The sequence below is a fragment of the Saimiri boliviensis genome, chromosome 12 (assembly GCF_048565385.1).
Source record: "Saimiri boliviensis isolate mSaiBol1 chromosome 12, mSaiBol1.pri, whole genome shotgun sequence".
Classification (NCBI taxonomy): Eukaryota; Metazoa; Chordata; class Mammalia; order Primates; family Cebidae; genus Saimiri; species Saimiri boliviensis.
In genome coordinates, this window is record NC_133460.1 from 31,280,290 (window position 1) to 31,298,272 (window position 17,983).

General features: G+C 42.3%; 2 protein-coding genes across 3 annotated transcripts in view; one reads left to right on the top strand and one right to left on the bottom strand.

Moving 5' to 3' along the window:
* The window catches only part of PDXDC1 (pyridoxal dependent decarboxylase domain containing 1), a 66,796-nt gene that overhangs the window by 7,715 nt on the left and 41,098 nt on the right, over positions 1-17,983 (top strand). For both annotated transcript variants that reach the window (XM_003928756.4, XM_074382201.1), the window contains exons 2-5: positions 9,264-9,337; positions 9,872-9,937; positions 13,495-13,575; positions 17,147-17,293. In XM_003928756.4, the coding sequence (XP_003928805.1) occupies positions 9,264-9,337; positions 9,872-9,937; positions 13,495-13,575; positions 17,147-17,293 (368 nt within the window). The remainder of the gene's footprint in view (positions 1-9,263; positions 9,338-9,871; positions 9,938-13,494; positions 13,576-17,146; positions 17,294-17,983) is intronic.
* LOC141580684 (tubulin beta chain-like) lies at positions 10,865-12,299 on the bottom strand. Its single transcript, XM_074383169.1, has 2 exons — positions 12,260-12,299; positions 10,865-11,322 (listed from the first exon to the last, which is right to left on the bottom strand). Exons 1-2 carry the CDS (start codon positions 12,297-12,299, stop codon positions 10,865-10,867), a joined length of 498 nt encoding a protein of 165 aa, XP_074239270.1.

Here is a 17,983-nt window from a genome sequence, read left to right on the forward strand (position 1 = left end):
TTGAAACTAAAGTATTACATATTTCTATTACTGATTAATGTTATTCTTAATGTACTTTTAAAAATACATTTTAGACTTTGTTTTTCTTCTCTCTTTTTTTTTTAATAGAGGCGGCTTCTCTTAAAAGCCTTCTCTTTAAAGGCTTAGCTCTGTATCTTCCAAAAGCCGTTATTCATGTACCATTTGTGAATTTGGCCATATTGATGTACCACCTATGCTATTATTTGCTTAATATTGTCTTTTAAATCTACTTTAAATTGATTCACTTCCCTTTATTGAGGGACAGTTTACATACAACAAAAATACCCATTTTAATTACACAGTTTGTGTTTTGTAAGTTGTATATAGTCATATTATCACATGATCAAGATAAAAAGCACTGACCTGGAGCAGTGGCTCACACCTGTAATTCCAACACTTGAGGCCAAGACAGAAGGATCACTTGAGCCTAGGAGTTTGAGGGCAACCAGGGCAACATAGTGAGACCCTCATCTCTATAAAAAATAAAAACATGGGCCGGGCGCGGTGGCTCAAGCCTGTAATCCCAGCACTTTGGGAGGCCGAGGCGGGTGGATCACGAGGTTGAGAGATCGAGACCAACCTGGTCAACATGGTGAAACCCCGTCTCTACTAAAAATACAAAAATTAGCTGGGCATGGTGGCACACGCCTGTAGTCCCAGCTACTAGGGAGGCTGAGGCAGGAGAATTGCTTGAACCCAGGAGGCGGAGGTTGCAGTGAGCCGAGATCGTGCCATTGCACTCCAGCCTGGGTAACGAGAGCGAAACCCCGTCTCTAAAAAAATAAATAAATAAAATAAAAACATAACTAGGCTTGTGGGCATGCACCTGTAGTCCCAACTACTTGAGAGGCTGAGGTGAGAGTATTGCTTGAGCCCAGGAGGGTGAGGCTGCAGTGAGCCACGATAGTGTTGCTGCACTCGGCCGAGGGTACAGAGTGAGACCCTGTCTTAAAAAACAAATCCCCTACCCACACACCCAAAAAGGTACAGAGCATTTCCATCTCCCTGAAAATGTCCCTGTGTCCCTTTACTGTAAATCCCTGCTGTCATTCTAGCCCTTACCACCCTCCCATCCCATCCCTGCCGCCGCCCCCCCCCCACCCCTGCTTTTAACTTAGATTTGTACTCAGCTGTAATGTCTGTAAATTCTGGGATTTGAGGTATTTTTTTTTTCCCAATCATGTAACAATAAATATATATATATAAGTGTCAAATAGCATGATCTTGGCTCACTGCAACCTCCGCCTCTTGAGTTCAAGCGATTCTCCTGCCTCAGCCTCCTCAGCAGCTGGGATTACAGGTGCACACTACCACACACAGCTAATTTTTTGTATCTTTAGTAGGGATGGGGTTTCACCGTGTTGGCCAGCTGGTCTCAAACCCCTGACGTTGTGATCTGGCTGCTTCAGCCTCCCAAAGTGCTGGATTACAGCCATGACCCACCATGCCCAGCCAAATGTATAATTTTTTAAATTTACACTTTGGTGAACTGGTTTAATAGAGGAAAGTATTGATTAGTGTGCTTTCAAAACCTGAGAAAAAATTTAAAGTAGCTAGTGTGTTAATTCCCAAATCTTAGGCTCGAAAAACTCCTTTTATATCTACTGTAGTTTCCATTTTTGGAAGATCTGATAAACAGCATCTTAGTAAATAAACTTTATTAATGAAAGATTGTTGCCCAGGCATAGTGGTTCACACCTGTAATCCCAGCACTTTGGGAGGCTGAGGCAGGTGAATCATTTGTGGCCAGCAGTTTGAAGCCAACGTGGCAAAACCCTGTGTCTACCTCAAATACAAAAATTAGCCAGGCATGGTGGTGCGCACCTGTAATCCTTGCTACTCAGGAGGCTGAGGCAGGAGAATCGCTTGAATCTGGGAGGTGGAGGTTGAAGTGAGCCCATAGAGCGCCACTGCACTCCAGCCTGGGCAACAGAGCAAGACTCTTGTCTCAAAAAAAAAAAAAAATCCATTAAATGGTGATTTTTTTCAAACTCCAGGATACATCCTATATATGGAATGTCGGATCAGTTTAGCAGCAGTTTTTAAAAACCAAAAAAGATGACTTATACCCCAGAAATATGTACAATTACTATGTATTGATTAACAAAAAGAACAAAATAGAAAATAGAATATATTCCAGATGAGAGGCAGTAATTGTACCTCATACTAGGTTGATATAATTCTAGCCAAAAGCAAAAGTGTTTTTTTTTTCATTAATCTATGCAGCCTTATTCCACATAAATTTATAATATTCTATTAGCTTTTTAAAAAAACTGAGAATTGCTCCCTGACCTCCTGTGTTATTTTACCTTGCATTTGATTCTTGACTTTTCCCCTAATATTTAAATTTTCAGAACTTTGAAGCAATTTTAACATTACATGTGTAATATTTCTTCTGATAGTGGCAGAGTATTTTAATATCCCATACTGTCCGAAAGAGATAAAAATCACCTAGCATAAAAATGATTCTTGAGGCCGGGCGTGGTGGCTCAAGCCTGTAATCCCAGCACTTTGGGAGGCCGAGGCAGGTGGATCACGAGGTCAAGAGATCGAGACCATCCTGGTCAACATGGTGAAACCCTGTTTCTACTAAAAATACAAAAAATTAGCAGGGCGTGGTGGCGCGTGCCTGTAATCCCAGCTACTCAGGAGGCTGAGGCAGGAGAATTGTTTGAACCTGCAATGGAGCTGAGATCGCGCCATTGCACTCCAGCCTGGGTAACAAGAGTGAAACTCCGTCTCAAAAAAAAAAAAAAAAAAAAAAAAAAAAAAAAAAAGATTCTTGACTAGGCAATGTGGCCCACATTTCTAATCTTAGCACTTTAGGGGGCCAAGGATTGCTTATAAGGCCAGTAGTTTGAGATCATCCTGGGAAACATAGCAAGACCTTGTCTCTTCAAAAATTTTTTTAAAATTAACTAAGCATGGTTGCATGTGCCTGTAGCCCTGCTCAGGTAGCTGAGGGTAGAGGATCTCTTGAGCCCAGGAATTCAAGGCTCCAGCCAGCTATGATCACGCTACTGTACTATAGCCTGGGCGAGATTGTATCTCCAAAAAAAAAAAAAAAAAAGATCTCATGAATCAATAGTAGGACTTGTTTTGTAAAATGAGCTACCTTTTCAGCCGGGCACAGTGGCTCAAGCCTGTAATCCCAGCACTTTGGGAGGCCGAGGTGGGTGGATCACGAGGTCGAGAGTTCGAGACCATCCTGGTCGACATGGTGAAACCCCGTCTCTATTAAAAATACAAAAAATCAGCTGGGCATGGTGGCGTGTGCCTGTAATCCCAGCGACTCAGGAGGCTGAGGCAGGAGAATTGCCTGAACCCAGGAGGCGGAGGTTGCGGTGAGCCGAGATCGCGCCATTGCACTCCAGCCTGGGTAACAAAAGCGAAACTCTGTCTCAAAAAAAAAAAAAAAAAAAAAAAGAGCTACCTTTTAATCTCTCAGTTCTGGCTGGGCACAGTGGCTAACACCTGTAATCCCAGCACTTTGGGAGGCAGAGGAGAGCAGATCACCTGAGGTTGGGAGTTCAAGACCAGCCTGGCCAACATGATGAGAACCTGTCTCTACTAAAAATACAAACAATTAGCTGGATGCGATGGCAGGTGCCTGTAATTCCAGCTACTTGGGAGGCTGAGGAGGGAGAACCACTTGAGCCCAAGAGGTGGAGGTTGCAGAGATCCTGCTAGTGCTACTGTGCTCCAGCCTGAGAGACAGTGAAACTTTTTTTTTTTTTAACTTTTTTAAAAACTTTTTTTTAACTTTTTTTAAGTGTTGAGTTGCTTCATTTACTTATAAAATTGAGAAGGAGTATTTTCCAGTGGTTAAGAGCACTGGTTCTAGAATTATACCTAGTTTTAAATTCTGGCTGTAAAGCATACTATGATTTAGGGCTTGTGAGGAAGTAATGTGTGTAGAGGGGTTAATTATGAGCACAATGCCTGGAATATAGTAAGCAGGCCAGTTAGTAATTATAAAGGATCATAGTCTGATTGAATACTTATTCTGTGTCTGAACCTGCAAAAGGGTTACAGAAATCATTTAACTTTTTTTCCCAGGAACCTGACACACAATACAGTTTTTTGTTTGCTTGTTTTTTGTTTTTGTTTTGGATGGAATCTCGCTGTCACTGAGGCTGGAGTACAGTGGCACCATCTCAGCTCACTGCAGCCCCTGCCTCCCAGGTTCAAGCGTTTCTCCTGCCTCAGCCTCCTGAGTAGCCAGGATTACAGGTGCCTGTCACCATGCCTGACAAGAGTTTTCCCATGTTGACCAGGCTGGTCTCAAGGACCTGACCTCAAGTGATCAGCCTGTTTCAGCCTCCCAAAGTGCTAGGATTACCGGCATGAGCCACTGCACCTGGCCTGCTGGGTTTTTAAAATTTTTTTTTCTGTCAACATTATCAAACAGTCTCCTTCTATGTACTGAATAATAGACATCTTTATAGAATTGAATTCTTCATTTAGGTTTGTGTCTGGCTGTTGCCCTGGTGATGTTTATAAATACTGATCATACAACTCCTTTGGCATTGCCCACAGCTATTGAAGATAAGAAATGTGATGAAGAAAGTGTTAGCTGCCCTCAGTAGAAGCTTATAAATACATTGTTTTTAGTTTCAAGGGATCAGTTAATCTACACCTTTTCATAGAGCATTTCTTGGTTTAGACCTAATATCTTGAAACTGGATAATACTTTGTATTTTTGATTATCCAATTAATGTAACAAACATGGTTCTACAGCATTGGAGACATAGCATGTTCACATTTACTCACCCAAAGTTAACTATCCGTGCTGATTTTCCTACCCACCCTCTCCTACTGGGCTTACCCCTGAAGAACAATAACTATTTATTTTTTAATTTTAATTTTATTTTTGAGACAGTCTTGCTCTGGCACCCAGGCTGGAGTGCAGTGGTGCAATCTCAGCTCACTGTAACCTCCTCCTCCTGGGTTCAAGAGTTTCTCCTGCTTCAGCCTTCCGAATACCTGGGACTACAGGTGCCCACCACCACACCTGGCTAATTTTTAAATTTTTAGTAGAGAAGGGATTTTGCCATCTTGCTCAGGCTGGTCTCAAACTCATTGGCCCTAGGTGGTCCGCCCACCTTGGCCTCCCAGAGTGCTTGGGATTATAGGTGTGAGCCACTGCACGCAACCAGCAAGAACAATTTAAATGTAAGCCAGTCCATGCAGTGCATGTATACTCCAGAGTCGGAGATTCACATGGGAATTATGAATCCGCATTTCCCTCCTGCCTTTCACAGTTTAAGCATCTTGTTATTACCTGGGATTTTAGTGTTTATAAATGAGTATTCATACAATATGGCTTCTGAACCAACCATTTTGTGTGTGTGTATGTGTTTGTGTGTGTGTGTGTATGTATTTGTTGTTGTTGTCGAGACAGGTTCTCACTCTCGTCCAGGCTGGAGTGCAGTAGTGTGATTACGGCTCACCAAAGCCTCAACCTCCCAGGCTTACATGATCCTCCCACTTAAACCTCCCAAGTAGCTGGGTACTATATGCACACATCACTGTGCCAGGCTGGTTTTTGTAGTTTTTGCAGACATGGGGTTTTGCCATATTGCCTAGGCTTTATTTTGTCTATTCTTTTTTTTTTTTTTTTTTTTAATCGAGACAGGTTCTTGCTCTGTCACCCAGGCTGGAGTGCAGTGGTGCGATCTTAGCTCACTGCTGCCTTGACCTCCTGGGCTCAAACAGTCCTCCCGCCTCAGCCTCCTGAGCAGCTGAGACCTCAGGCATGCACCGCCATGCTCTACTAACTCTTTTTTTTGTATTTTTTGTAGAGATGGGGTTTTGCCATGTTGCCCGGGCTGGTCTCGAACCCCTGGACTCAAGTGATCCTCCTGCCTTGACTTTCCAAAGTGCTGGGATTACAGGCATGAGCCACCATGCCTGGTGTATTGTATCTATTCTTAACTAAAATATTCATTATAGTTCTATAGAAAGAAATAGCTGTGTTGTACTTACAGAGGGAACAGTATGCTTATATCCAGTCTGGCATGCCTTCCTAAGGGATTTGCAGGGTAATACGACAATCAGAGAATTGAGCCAACTTTAGACTCTTGGTCTAAAGAGAAGTCAAAATTTGTAGGAATCTGAATCCCTTCCTTCAGGAAGCTTATAATCTAATTGGAGAGCACATTTATACTGGAAAGCACATCTGTAAAACAGTTCACAGTGAAGAATGTAAGGAATCATGAGGCTAAATGGTAGTTGCACGTCAAAACGGCCTCAGCTGCAGGCATTCTGTCCCGTTGTCCCCACAAATACAGCCAATGTTGTCAGGCAGCAAGTCTAGATTTTTGGTTTAGGAAAAAAGGCATCAGTATCATTAGAGGGTATGTGAAAGAGCAAAGATGGCTTTATCCCTAAAGGTTTCCTGGAATTATTTACTTGTAATTGAATAGGTGGCAAGAGATAAAAAACACAAGGGTGTTTCAGACAGACGGTTTTTGGGAGCATGAAGGTGTAAATGATCAAGCCAAACTGTTTATCTTTTCATCTGGCCGGATGGTAGGGGACATATGGGAGTGTCACAGAAGTGAGGATCATCAGGAGCATCACCAGCTGACTCAGGGATGATGATAAATTCTCTTGACCATCATGTATTCCTCATTCTCTTCACTGTCAGCCCTGAGGCCTTTTTCTGGTGTTTTCTGACCCTTCTCATGGTTAAAATGGTGAATTTTATTGAAAATACCTGTTTTAAAATTTGTCTTATAATCCCATGTCTACTAAAAGTTGGAGTGGTTGTGGCTAAATGATTACCTTGTAAGCCCTTGTGGGAGCCAGGGACCCCAGGTTCTGGCACCTCACTGTTATTTGTTAGCTCCATGACTGTTGGCAAGTCGCTTAACCTCTCTGCATTACCTCCAAAATGTTAGACCTGAATCAGACGTTTTTATGCTATACATTTTTTTTTTCTTGTTTGTTTTTTTGAGATAGGGTTTTACTCTGTTCCATGCTGAAATGCAGTGGTGTGATCATAGCTTACTGCAGCCTCAAATTCCCAGGCTCAAGTGATCCTCCTGCCTCTGCCTTCTAAGTAGCTAGGACTATAGGCATACTCTACCACACCCAGCTCTTTTTTTTTTTTTTTTTTTTTTTTGTAAAATGGGGTCTCACTGTGTTGCCCAGGCTGATCTGGAATTCCTGGCCTCAAGTGATTCTTCTGCGCCTCCCAAAGCATTTTTTTTCAATGAAACTTTTTACAAATGAAACTTTACTCAAAACCTTGTTATGGGCCGGAGGCAGTGGGTCACGCCTGTAATCCCAGCACTTCGGGAGGCCGAGGTGGGCAGATCAGGTGGTCAATAGATTGAGACCATCCTGGCCAACATGGCAAAATCCCACGTCTACTAAAAATACAAAACTTAAGTGGGCATAGTGGCACATACCTGTACTTCGAGCTACTCAAGAGGCTGAGGTAGGAGAATTGCTTGAATCCGGGAGGCGGAGGTTGTAGTGAGCTAAGATTGTGCTGTTGCACTCCAGCCTGGGCAACAGAGTGATACTCCATCTAAAAAAACAAAACAAAGCAGACAAACCAAAAAAAAACCCTGTTATATAAAACAGAGCTGATCCGCCCAGTGGAGGGTAGGGAGCTAGAAGCCCCAGCTGTTTACCTAATTACTTCCTTTTCAGTTCTCCCAGGGGACTTAGGCTCAGGAGAACACAGTGGGGAAAATCCCTGGACTAGATCCCTTAGGTCCCGTCTAGAATTTAACATTTTCTGAGTCTTGTATTGATAAGCAGAGTGGAATTTCTTAAAAACAATTTTGAGGAGGCAGTGCAGTTCTAAATACATACATATTGTATGCTACACTGTAAGATCTGCTAGATACAGTAAGGAACAGGAAAAGATAACACAGCTCTTGCTTTAAGCAGCATTCTTGGAAGAAGAGTAAGAGGGGAAAAAAAGACCTATAACTTTCATAACAATTCATATTACACAGAGATTGAAGTCAACAAGAATTTGCTCCCTAAAAATAATTACAGAGATTATGAAGAGAGAAAGGGAAACGAATGCGTGTTTTAATTCTGTGAAAAGGCCGATGCAGTGATTTATGCCTGTAATTCCAGCACTTTGGAAGGGCCAGACAGAAGGATAACTTGAGCTCAAGACCAGCCTGGGCAGCATAATGAGACCTTGTATCTACAAAAAAGATTTTTAAATTAGCCAGGCATGGTGGTAAGCGCATGTACTCCCAGGTACTCAGGAGGCTGAGGTCAGGGGATCACTTGATCCCTGGAGGTCAAGGCTGCAGTGAGCCACAATCACACCACTGTACCACTAGCCTATGTAACAGAGCAACTGTCTCAAAAGTAGTATTTATCAGAATAGCATGTCTTTGTATAACTGCCACATTGTTTGTGTGAGGTGAAGCTGACTCACTTTAATTATCAGAAGTGTGATCTCATCAAAGACCAAGCTGTCCAGCTGCCTTGGACTGTAGGTCATGTGTTGCCAGTACCTTGGGGCTGTGTACAAAAGCCAGGCTGAGGGGATCTTGTGGTTACCCTCATGGGACTAGTAACTTGTCCAGGGGGAAGGTGACCCCAAGTGGAGAAGGGTAGGGTCCTTGGTTTTGGCCTCACCTGGTTCTCCCCAGAATGAAGGGCAAAAAAATAATAATTCTGGGAAAAACTTTAAATTCTTAATTTTGTTTATTTTTTGGATGGGAGATAGGTGTATGCTGGGTAAAATTCAAAAAGAACAAAAGGAGCCTGGGTGCATGTGGCTCACACTTGCAATCCCAACACTTTAGGAGGCCAAGGTGGCCGGATCACTTGAGGTAAGGAGTTCGAGACCAGCCTGGCCAACATGGTGAAACCCTGTCTCTACTAAAAATGCAAAAATTAGCCAGGCATGGTTGCATGTGCCTGTAATTCCTGCTACTCGGGAGGCTCAGGCAAGAGAATTGCTTGAACCTGGGAGGCAGACGTTGCAGTGAGCTGAGATTGCGCCACTGCACCCAGCCTGAGTGACAGAGTGAGACTCCATCTCAAAAAAACAAAAAAATTTAAAAAAAAGTGGCGGCAAGTGTGGCTGAAGGACTTTTACTTTTTCTGTTACACTTTAGTACTGATGGCAGTTTTAAGATCATGCATGTATTTTACAGTAAATCCACAAGAAATTATGCACTTAATTTTTCTGGGTGAATTGTGTTGTAGAGGCAATAGAGAATTATTTACATTTCTCCTTTTTCTTTGTTTACCAGATAGCAGACCCCACGCTGGCTGAAATGGGAAAAAACTTGAAGGAGGCAATGAAGATGTTGGAGGACAGTCAGAGGTGAGCACTACGGAAACGACCTGTTCCGCGAGTTCAGCCTGCTATGAAGCTGGTGGCTCTTGTGTTAAAGATACTTCTTGGTGTCTTTCCTTGTGCTAAAGATACCTCTTGGCTTCACAGTGTCACACGTAGCTTCTACTGACTTGAAAATTGGTATTTGTCTTGAGTAAAAGGTGCCTTGTAATTAAAGGATTTTGAAATGGAGAGGAAGGACTTAAAATTTTTAAATCTGTCTGTTAAGAATTCCATTTACTTAATATATTGATTTGACTCTCTAATTACTTGTTATATATTCAGGTCATGTAAAGCACCAAGTAAATAAGAAGTGGGTGGAACTTTTTGTTGCGTGTTCTTGTCTTTTCCAGAAACTCAAACTATACCTAAAACTAGAGGCAGGGAGATCTGATAAGTATGTTTCAAATCCTGCCTCAATCACTAAGAGATTGTAGGCAACATAGTCATGTTTGCGTGTTTAGGAGTTAGAAATCTGATATGATGAAACAAATGAATAGCTTTTTCTTTTCTTTAAATTAGAAGAACAGAAGAGGAAAATGGAAAGAAGCTCGTGTCGGGGGATATTCCAGGGCCACTCCAGGGCAGGTAGGTGACAGTGAGGATCCATACCTTTAGTTAAGGTGTACATTTTTGTTTGTTTGTTTTTGAGATGGAGTCTTGCTCTGTTGTCCAGGCTGGAGTACAGGGGCACGATGTGGGCTCACTCCAAACTCTGCCTCCTTGGTTCAAGCGGTTCTCATGCCTCAGCCTCTTGAGTACCTGGGATTACAGGCGTGTGCTACCACACCTGGCTAATTTTTGTATTCTCAGTAGAGACGGGGTTTCGCCATGTTGACCAGGCTGGTTTCTTAACTCCTGACCTTGACCTCAGGTGATCTACCCGCCTCAGTCTCCCAAATTGCTGGCATTAACAGGTGTGAGCCACCATGCCTGGCCTACTTTTCTTAAACCAGTATCTTACCATCATTGATTTACGGTTTCAGTTTTAATGAACATGTAACAAATTTAAATAGACTTCTGTGCAGTATAACATTAGAAAACTGAAATACCACAGGTGATACTGCTGCACCTGCTGGCTTCTCTCCCTCTCCCATTTGGAATTCAGTACAGGCTGGGTACAGTGGGTAATACCTGTAATCCCAGCACTTTGGGAGGCCAAGGAAGGAGGATCACTTGAACCCAGGAGTTCAATGTTGCAGTGATCTGTCATTGTGCTCCTGCACTCCAGACTGAGTGATAGAGACTCTAAAAAAAGAATTTTTTTTTAAAACCAACAATTTCATGTAACCTCATGACTCAGAAATGATATATGGAGCCAAGCACAGTGGTGCACACCTTTTTTTTTTTTTTTTTTTGCTATGAAGACATTTTATTAGGTCAAGCTACTTGCTATGAAAATGCTTTAAAACGCAGGTGGAGATGTAAAGACTCAAGTGTGTAGTGACAACGGCTATCAAAACACACTAAAAAAAAATCCACACTGCTTCCCCCTTTACCTAGAAAAGGAAGCTTCTAGGCTACCTCCTCCTCCTCCTCCGCACACTCCTCAAACTCCTCCTCCTCAGCTGTGGCGTCTTGGTATTGCTGGTATTCTGACACCAGATCATTCAGGTTGCTCTCGGCCTCGGTGAACTCCATCTCATCCATGCCCTCGCCCGTGTACCAGTGCAGGAAGGCCTTGCGCCTGAACATAGCTGTAAACTGCTCAGAGATGCGTTTGAAGAGCTCGTGGATCGCTGTGTTATTACCAGTGAAGGTGGCCGACATTTTTAGCCCCCGGGGTGGGATGTCACAGACAGCTGTTTTCACGTTGTGAGGGAGCCATTCAGCAAAGTAGCTGCTGTTCTTATTTTGAATGTTGAACATTTGCTCATCCACCTCCCTCATGGACAGCTGCTTGGGAGGCTGAAGCAGGAGGATTGTTTGAGTCGAATTCAAGGTTACCCTGACAACATCATGAGACCCTATCTCTGAAATAAAATAAAAGCGATATAAAAATTCTTCATGATGACTGGTATATCATACTTAGTTCATTCTTGAAACCTGTAATCTATTTGGTAGACTGAGTTTTATTGTAAGAGCTATTTTAATTTGATAAGATTTAGCGTTTTTGTAATACAGTAAGGAAAAGGAAAATGTCAAATTTAATCATTTATTGTTTGGCAACTGAAGCAAATCTGTCACGTCTTCCTCATTTGAGCTAGCAGGACAAATAGCAAAAAAGTAAGTAGCTCACTAAAATGTTCACAAGATATTAGCAGTTAATCTGGGATTGATGACCCAGCCTACCTTCCCTGATACAACTTATTTTTTTTTTTTTCCTTTTATAACCAGGAAACTGGGCATAAGTAAACAGTACAACTCCCTTAAATATCCTTTGACCTGAGTATAAATTGAACCAGGTTGCAAAAGAAAAGTATGGAGGAAGGATCACAGTGTGCCAATAAATGTCACATCTAACACACTGAGATACTAATACTTTAAAACAGTCATTCTTATTCATAGCATGAATAATGCCATGCGAAGTGCTTTCTCAGGTCGAAACGGGAAGCAGGGCCTATAAAATCTCCATCCAGGCCTACGGATGGAAACAAAAGACTTCAAGGTTTTAGTCTCCTGATTCCACTGAACGTTTCCCCAGGAGAGATACTCCCAAGAGCATCTGTAATTCTCAAAATGACAGCACGTTAAGCCACTGACTAGGAGGAATCACACTTAGGAATGCATTCAAGACTGGTAACCTGCCGGGCACAACTGAGTAGCATACTTTCACTGTCTGAAGCCTCTCAAGTCCATAACGTCCAGCTTGACAAGTTGGAATAGCATGTTCAGGGTCATATGGCAGGTAGCCAAGGGCCTGTGCCTGCTCTAATCTCTACAGTGTCCAGGGCCCAGAGCCCCTCTCACTTGAAGGGCAGCACCTTGGGGACAGTTGGTTTGTGGACATGGTTTTGATGGTGCTTCCTTTGTTGAAAGAGGACGCTTTTTATTAGTCTGTTCACATTAATGGAGGGATAGCTTTATGTTATTCCTGTTGCAAGTTGCCTTGCCATTGGTTGCTACTTCAGCCATTCGAATTCTTTTCATAACTTTCCACCTCCTCATGTAATGAACATTTCATAGCAACATATCTTGGATAGAAGTAAAATGTTTTTACACTTTAATTAGATCTCAAGTTTCCCAGCTTGGGGAAGAGCTGGTAATAAATGAAGCTTACATTTTTAAAAGCTGTTAGTCCAAACAGACAAGATTCATAAGTGGAGGAAATTAGATATGCCAGTGGCATTGGAATAGTCTGTGAATGTCTGGCATTATAATATAATAAGGAATATACTCATTATATATTATGGGTACATATTATAAGGACTTTTGGGTCTTCTTACATGCTTATTTAATACTCTCTGTCTTATACTCCAAGATTCAAATGAAATGTGTAGAAATGTAGCTAGACCAAGACTGGTGGCTGGGCAAAGTGGCGTATGCCTATAATCTGAGTACTTTGGGAGGCTGAGGCAGGAGGATCGCTTGAGCTCGGTGGTTTGAGACCAGCTTGAGCAAGATGGTCTACCAAAAATACAAAAAGGCCTAGCATGGTGGCTTATACCTGTAATCCCAGCACTTTGGGAGGCCGAGGTGGGTGGATCACTTGAGGCCAGGAGTTCAAGACCAGCCTGGGCAACATGGTGAAACCCCATCTCTACTAAAAATATAAAAATTAGCCAGGCACTGTGGCACATGTGTGTAATCCCAGCTACTCAGGAGGCTGAGGCAGGAGAATCTCTTGAACCCAGGAGGCGGAGGTTGCAGTGAGCCAAGATCGTGTCACTGCACTCAAGCCTGGGTGACAGAGTGAGAACCTATCTCAAAAAAATAAATAAATAAAAAGACTGGTTACATTGATTAAAATGAAACTCACATTTAGGTAGAAGACTTATTTAGCCACAAGTAAGTTTATATCAGAATTTAGTTTATAATTTGAGCTTTGTTTTTAAAAAGCATAAAATGTGTACCACATTCTTTGTCTTATAGTTATTTAATTAAGGAAAAAAAGTTTTAGCAAGGCTAGTTAGATGAGAGCAGTAACAGGAGAATGGTGGAGTATGTGTGTTCCCACCAGCCTATCAACTCCTTTTATTCTGCAGTGGACAAGATATGGTGAGCATCCTCCAGCTGGTTCAGAATCTGATGCATGGAGATGAAGACGAGGAGCCCCAGAGCCCCAGGTAATGAACCTGGCAGCTTTTCTTTTCGAGTGTATGTGTTCTTGATGTCAGTAGTGATTGCACTCTGACAAGTGGCTCAAATAAGAAGCTATATTTCATTGAGTTTCATATGATACTAAAATATTTTTTTCATAAAGACATTTATATATAAGATAGATTTTGTGAATTGAAGGCATTTACTGAAATTAGAACCTGTAGTTTTTGTGGTCTCGTGTCTTAGAGAGGGGCTGGCAGAAGGACTGAAGAGTAAGCACCGTTCTGCTGCTGTGCTTCTGCCTCCGAGGAATTGCTGCACCTGTATCGATTAGTTTTCTCTTTAATTATTTTAATTTTAATGTTTTGAAATAAGTAAAATGTTCTCTCGGTTCAAAATTCTGACAATGAAAAACAATATACAAAGGGAAATTTCCTTTCTACCTGTTTCTCCCTACCTGGTTTTCTTCTCTAGAGATAAACATTACCAGTTTCTTGTGTGTTCTTCCCGGGAGATTTTTGTATGTATTATACACAAGGAAAATGTCCATTCCCACCCTCTCTAAGACATAATTACTATGCACATGTTCTGCACCTTGCATTTTTTCACTTAAGTCTTGGAGCTCGGCTGGGCGTCATGGCTCACACCTGTGATACCAGCACTTTGGGAGGCCGAGGCAGGCGGATCACGAGGTCAGGAGATCGAGACCATGGTGAAACCCCTTCTCTACTAAAAAATACAAAAATTAGCTGGGCGTGGTGGTGCGCGCCTGTGGTCCCAGCTACTCGGGAGGCTGAGACAGGAGAATTGCTTGAACCCAGGAGGCGGAGGTTGCACTGAGCCGAGATTGTGCCACTGTACTCCAGCCTGACGCCTGGCAACAGAGCAAGACTCTGTCTAAAAAAAAAAAAAATTCTTGAAGCTCATTGTATATTCGTGCACAGGAGCTTTCTCCTTTGTCAAAGCTGTGTGTTTTACTTGGAACTGATGATCCATATTTTATTTTATTGGTCCCGTCATGTTTCACTGTCACTTTTGACATGTGTTCCTTCTCATAGAAGCAAATGTGTCTCGAGGACAAAGTCCTGAAAGCGGGATTGCTGTCTCAGACAGTGTGTACTTCTGTAATTTAGATCGATCCTGCCAATTTCCCTCCGTGGAGTTGCGGCATTCAGCAGTCCCACCGGCAATGTATGAGAGGACTTTATTCCCACACCTTTGCCTGCAAAGGCATTGTCAGACTAAATGATCTTTGATAAGTGATATTCTCACGAGAAATCTGATTTTTTTTTCTTTTTCTTTTTTTTTTTTTTTTTTTTTTTTGAGACAGAGTTTCGCTCTTGTTACCCAGGCTGGAGTGCAATGGCGCGATCTCGGCTCACCGCAACCTCCACCTCCTGGGTTCAAGCAGTTCTCCTGCCTCAGCCTCCTGAGTAGCTGTGATTACAGGCACATGCCACCATGCCCAGCTAATTTTTGTATTTTTCAGTAGAGACGGGGTTTCACCGTGTTGACCAGGATGGTCTCGATCTCTCGACCTCGTGATCCACCCGCCTCGGCCTCCCAAAGTGCTGGGATTACAGGCTTGAGCCACTGCGCCCGGCCAGAAATCTGATAAGTTTTTATTATGAACCAAGTGAAGTGTCTTTTTTATATGTTTTAAGACCCATTTATATTTCTTTTTCTAGGAACTGGCTGTTGCCCGTGGTCCTGTTACTCTATTTGTCTTTTTCTTATTACGTACAGTTAACAGTTGTAAACCTTTTCCTCCTTACAGTTTTTCTTTATAAGGGAAATTAGTTTCAATTATTTACAAAATATTTTATAAAATCAATTTTAATTATATATGAAACAATACCTAGTCCCCCTTGAATTTGTTGTATTATTGCAATAAACAATTAATTTTTATTTAATGCAGGGACCTGGGATTTAATGCTTTTTTTTTTTTTTTTTTTTTGAGATGGAGTTTTGCTCTTGATACCCAGGCTGGAGTGCAATGGTGCAATCTCGGCTCACTGCAACCTCCGCCTCTTGGGTTCAGGCAATTCTGCTGCCTCAGCCTCCTGAGAACTGGGATTACAGGCACGCCCCACCGTGCCCAGCTAATTTTTTTGTATTTTTAGTAGAGACGGGGTTTCACCATGTTGACCAGAATGGTCTCGATCTCTTGACCTTGTGATCCGCCCGCCTCAGCCTCCCAAAGTGCTGGGATTACAGGCTTAAGCCACCGCGCCCGGCCTGGGATTTAATTCTTTAAAAAATGTTTTTGGCTCATTTTACCTTAGCATACCCTCCATAATTCTTAAGGCTGGTATTTAATCTTAAAAATACGTTAACAGGGCTAGGTGCTGTGGCTCATGGCTGTAATCCCAGCACTTTGGAAGGCCAAGGTGGGCGGATCACAAGGTCAGGAGTTCAAGACTAGACTGGCCAACATGGTGAAACCCTGTCCTACTAAAAATTACAAAAATCGACTGGGCATGGTGGGTTGTGCCTGCAATCACAACTAGTTGGGACGCTGAGGTAGAATTGCTTGAACTGGGACCAGGGAGGTGGAGGTTGCAGTGAGCTGAAATCCCGCCATTGTACTCTGGCCTCAGCTACAGAGCAAAACTCCATCTCGAAAAAAAAAATTTTTTTTTTTTTTTTTTTGAGAGAGAGTCTCACTCTGTTGCCAGGTTCCAGGCTGGAGTGCCGTGACGCAATCTCGGCTCACTGTAATCTCTGCCACCTGGGTTCAAGCAATTCTCCTGCCTCAGCCTCCTGAGTAGCTGGGACTGCAGGTGTGTGCCACCTTGCCCAGCTAATTTTTGTATTTTTTAGTAGAGACAGGATTTCACCATGTTGATCAGGATGGTCTCGATCTCTTGACCTCGTGATCCGCCTGCCTTGGCGTCCCAAAGTGCTGGGATTACAGGTGTGAGCCACCATGCCCGGCCTAAAAAAAAAATTTTTAATAGGAAATTATTTTAAAACAGTTTGTAGGTACTCAATTTAAAAAGGGATATTTACCTCCTGGAACCTAAATTATGAAAATACTTTTCTGGCCGGGCGCAGTGGCTCATGCCTATGATCCCAGCATTTTGGGAGGCTGAGGTGGGTGGGTCACCTGAGGTGAGGAGTTGGAGAGCAGCCTAACCAACATGGTGAAACCCCGTCTCTACTAAAAGTACAAAAAATTGGCTGGGTGTGATGGTAGGCGCCTGTAATCGCAGCTACTTGGGGGGCTAAGGCAGGAGAATCACTTGAACCCAGGACGTGGAGGTTGCAGTCAGCCAAGATCACATCATTGCATTCCAGCCTGGGCAAGAGTGAGGCTCCATCTTAAAAAAAAAAAAAAAAAAAAAAAAAAAAAAATATATATATATATATATATATATATATATATATATATATAATCTCCATCTCAAAATTTTCACCAAACTATCTATACCATATATGCTTTGAATTTTGTAAATTTATCTGAATTTCTGCCTTCTGGGCCATTAAGTAGATTTTAAGTCTGACAGAAATTTCGGTGGAATACTGTCTCTATGTTCTGTGTCCTTTTTTATGGTTTGACTCTAATTCTTTCTTTAAACTAATTTTGCTTAACAGAATCCAAAATATTGGAGAACAAGGTCATATGGCTTTGTTGGGACATAGTCTGGGAGCTTATATTTCAACTCTGGACAAGGAGAAGCTGAGAAAACTTACAACTAGGATACTTTCAGATACCACCTTATGGCTATGCAGAATTTTCAGGTAAAGACATGAAGAGTTTTTAGTTACCAGTGAAGACTTTTATGAGTCGGGTGTAGGCTGAAAGATCTTTTTTCTGGAGCTGTACTACTTGGGTTCAGATATCATCCTCCTTGGAAGAGGTGTTTAACCTCTCCATGCCTGTTTCATTGTCTGTTAGATGGGGATAGTATTAATTTCAATTTCTTTCTTTCTTTTTTTTTTTTTTTAATGCTTTAAGTTCTGGAGTACATGTGCAGAACACGCAGGTTTGTTACATAGGTATACACATGCCGTGGTGGTTTGCTGCGTCCATCACTCCGTCATCTATATTAGGTATTGCTCCTAATGCTATCCCTCCCCTGTCCCCCGACCTGCTGACAGGCCCTGGTGTGTGATGTTCGCCTCCCTGTGTTCATGTGTTCTCATTGTTCAACACCCACTTACAAGTGAGAACATGTGGTGTTTGGTTTTCTGTTCTTGTGTCAGCTTGCTGAGAATGATGATTTCCAGCTTTATCCATGTACCTGCAAAGGACACGAACTCATTCTTTTTTATGGCTGCATAGTATTCCATGGTATATATGTGTCACATTTTCTTTATCCAGTCTGTCATTGATGGGCATTTGGGTTGGTTCCAAGTCTTTGCTATTGTGAACAGTGCTGCAATAAACATACGTGTGCATGTGTCTTTATAATAGAATGACATATTCCT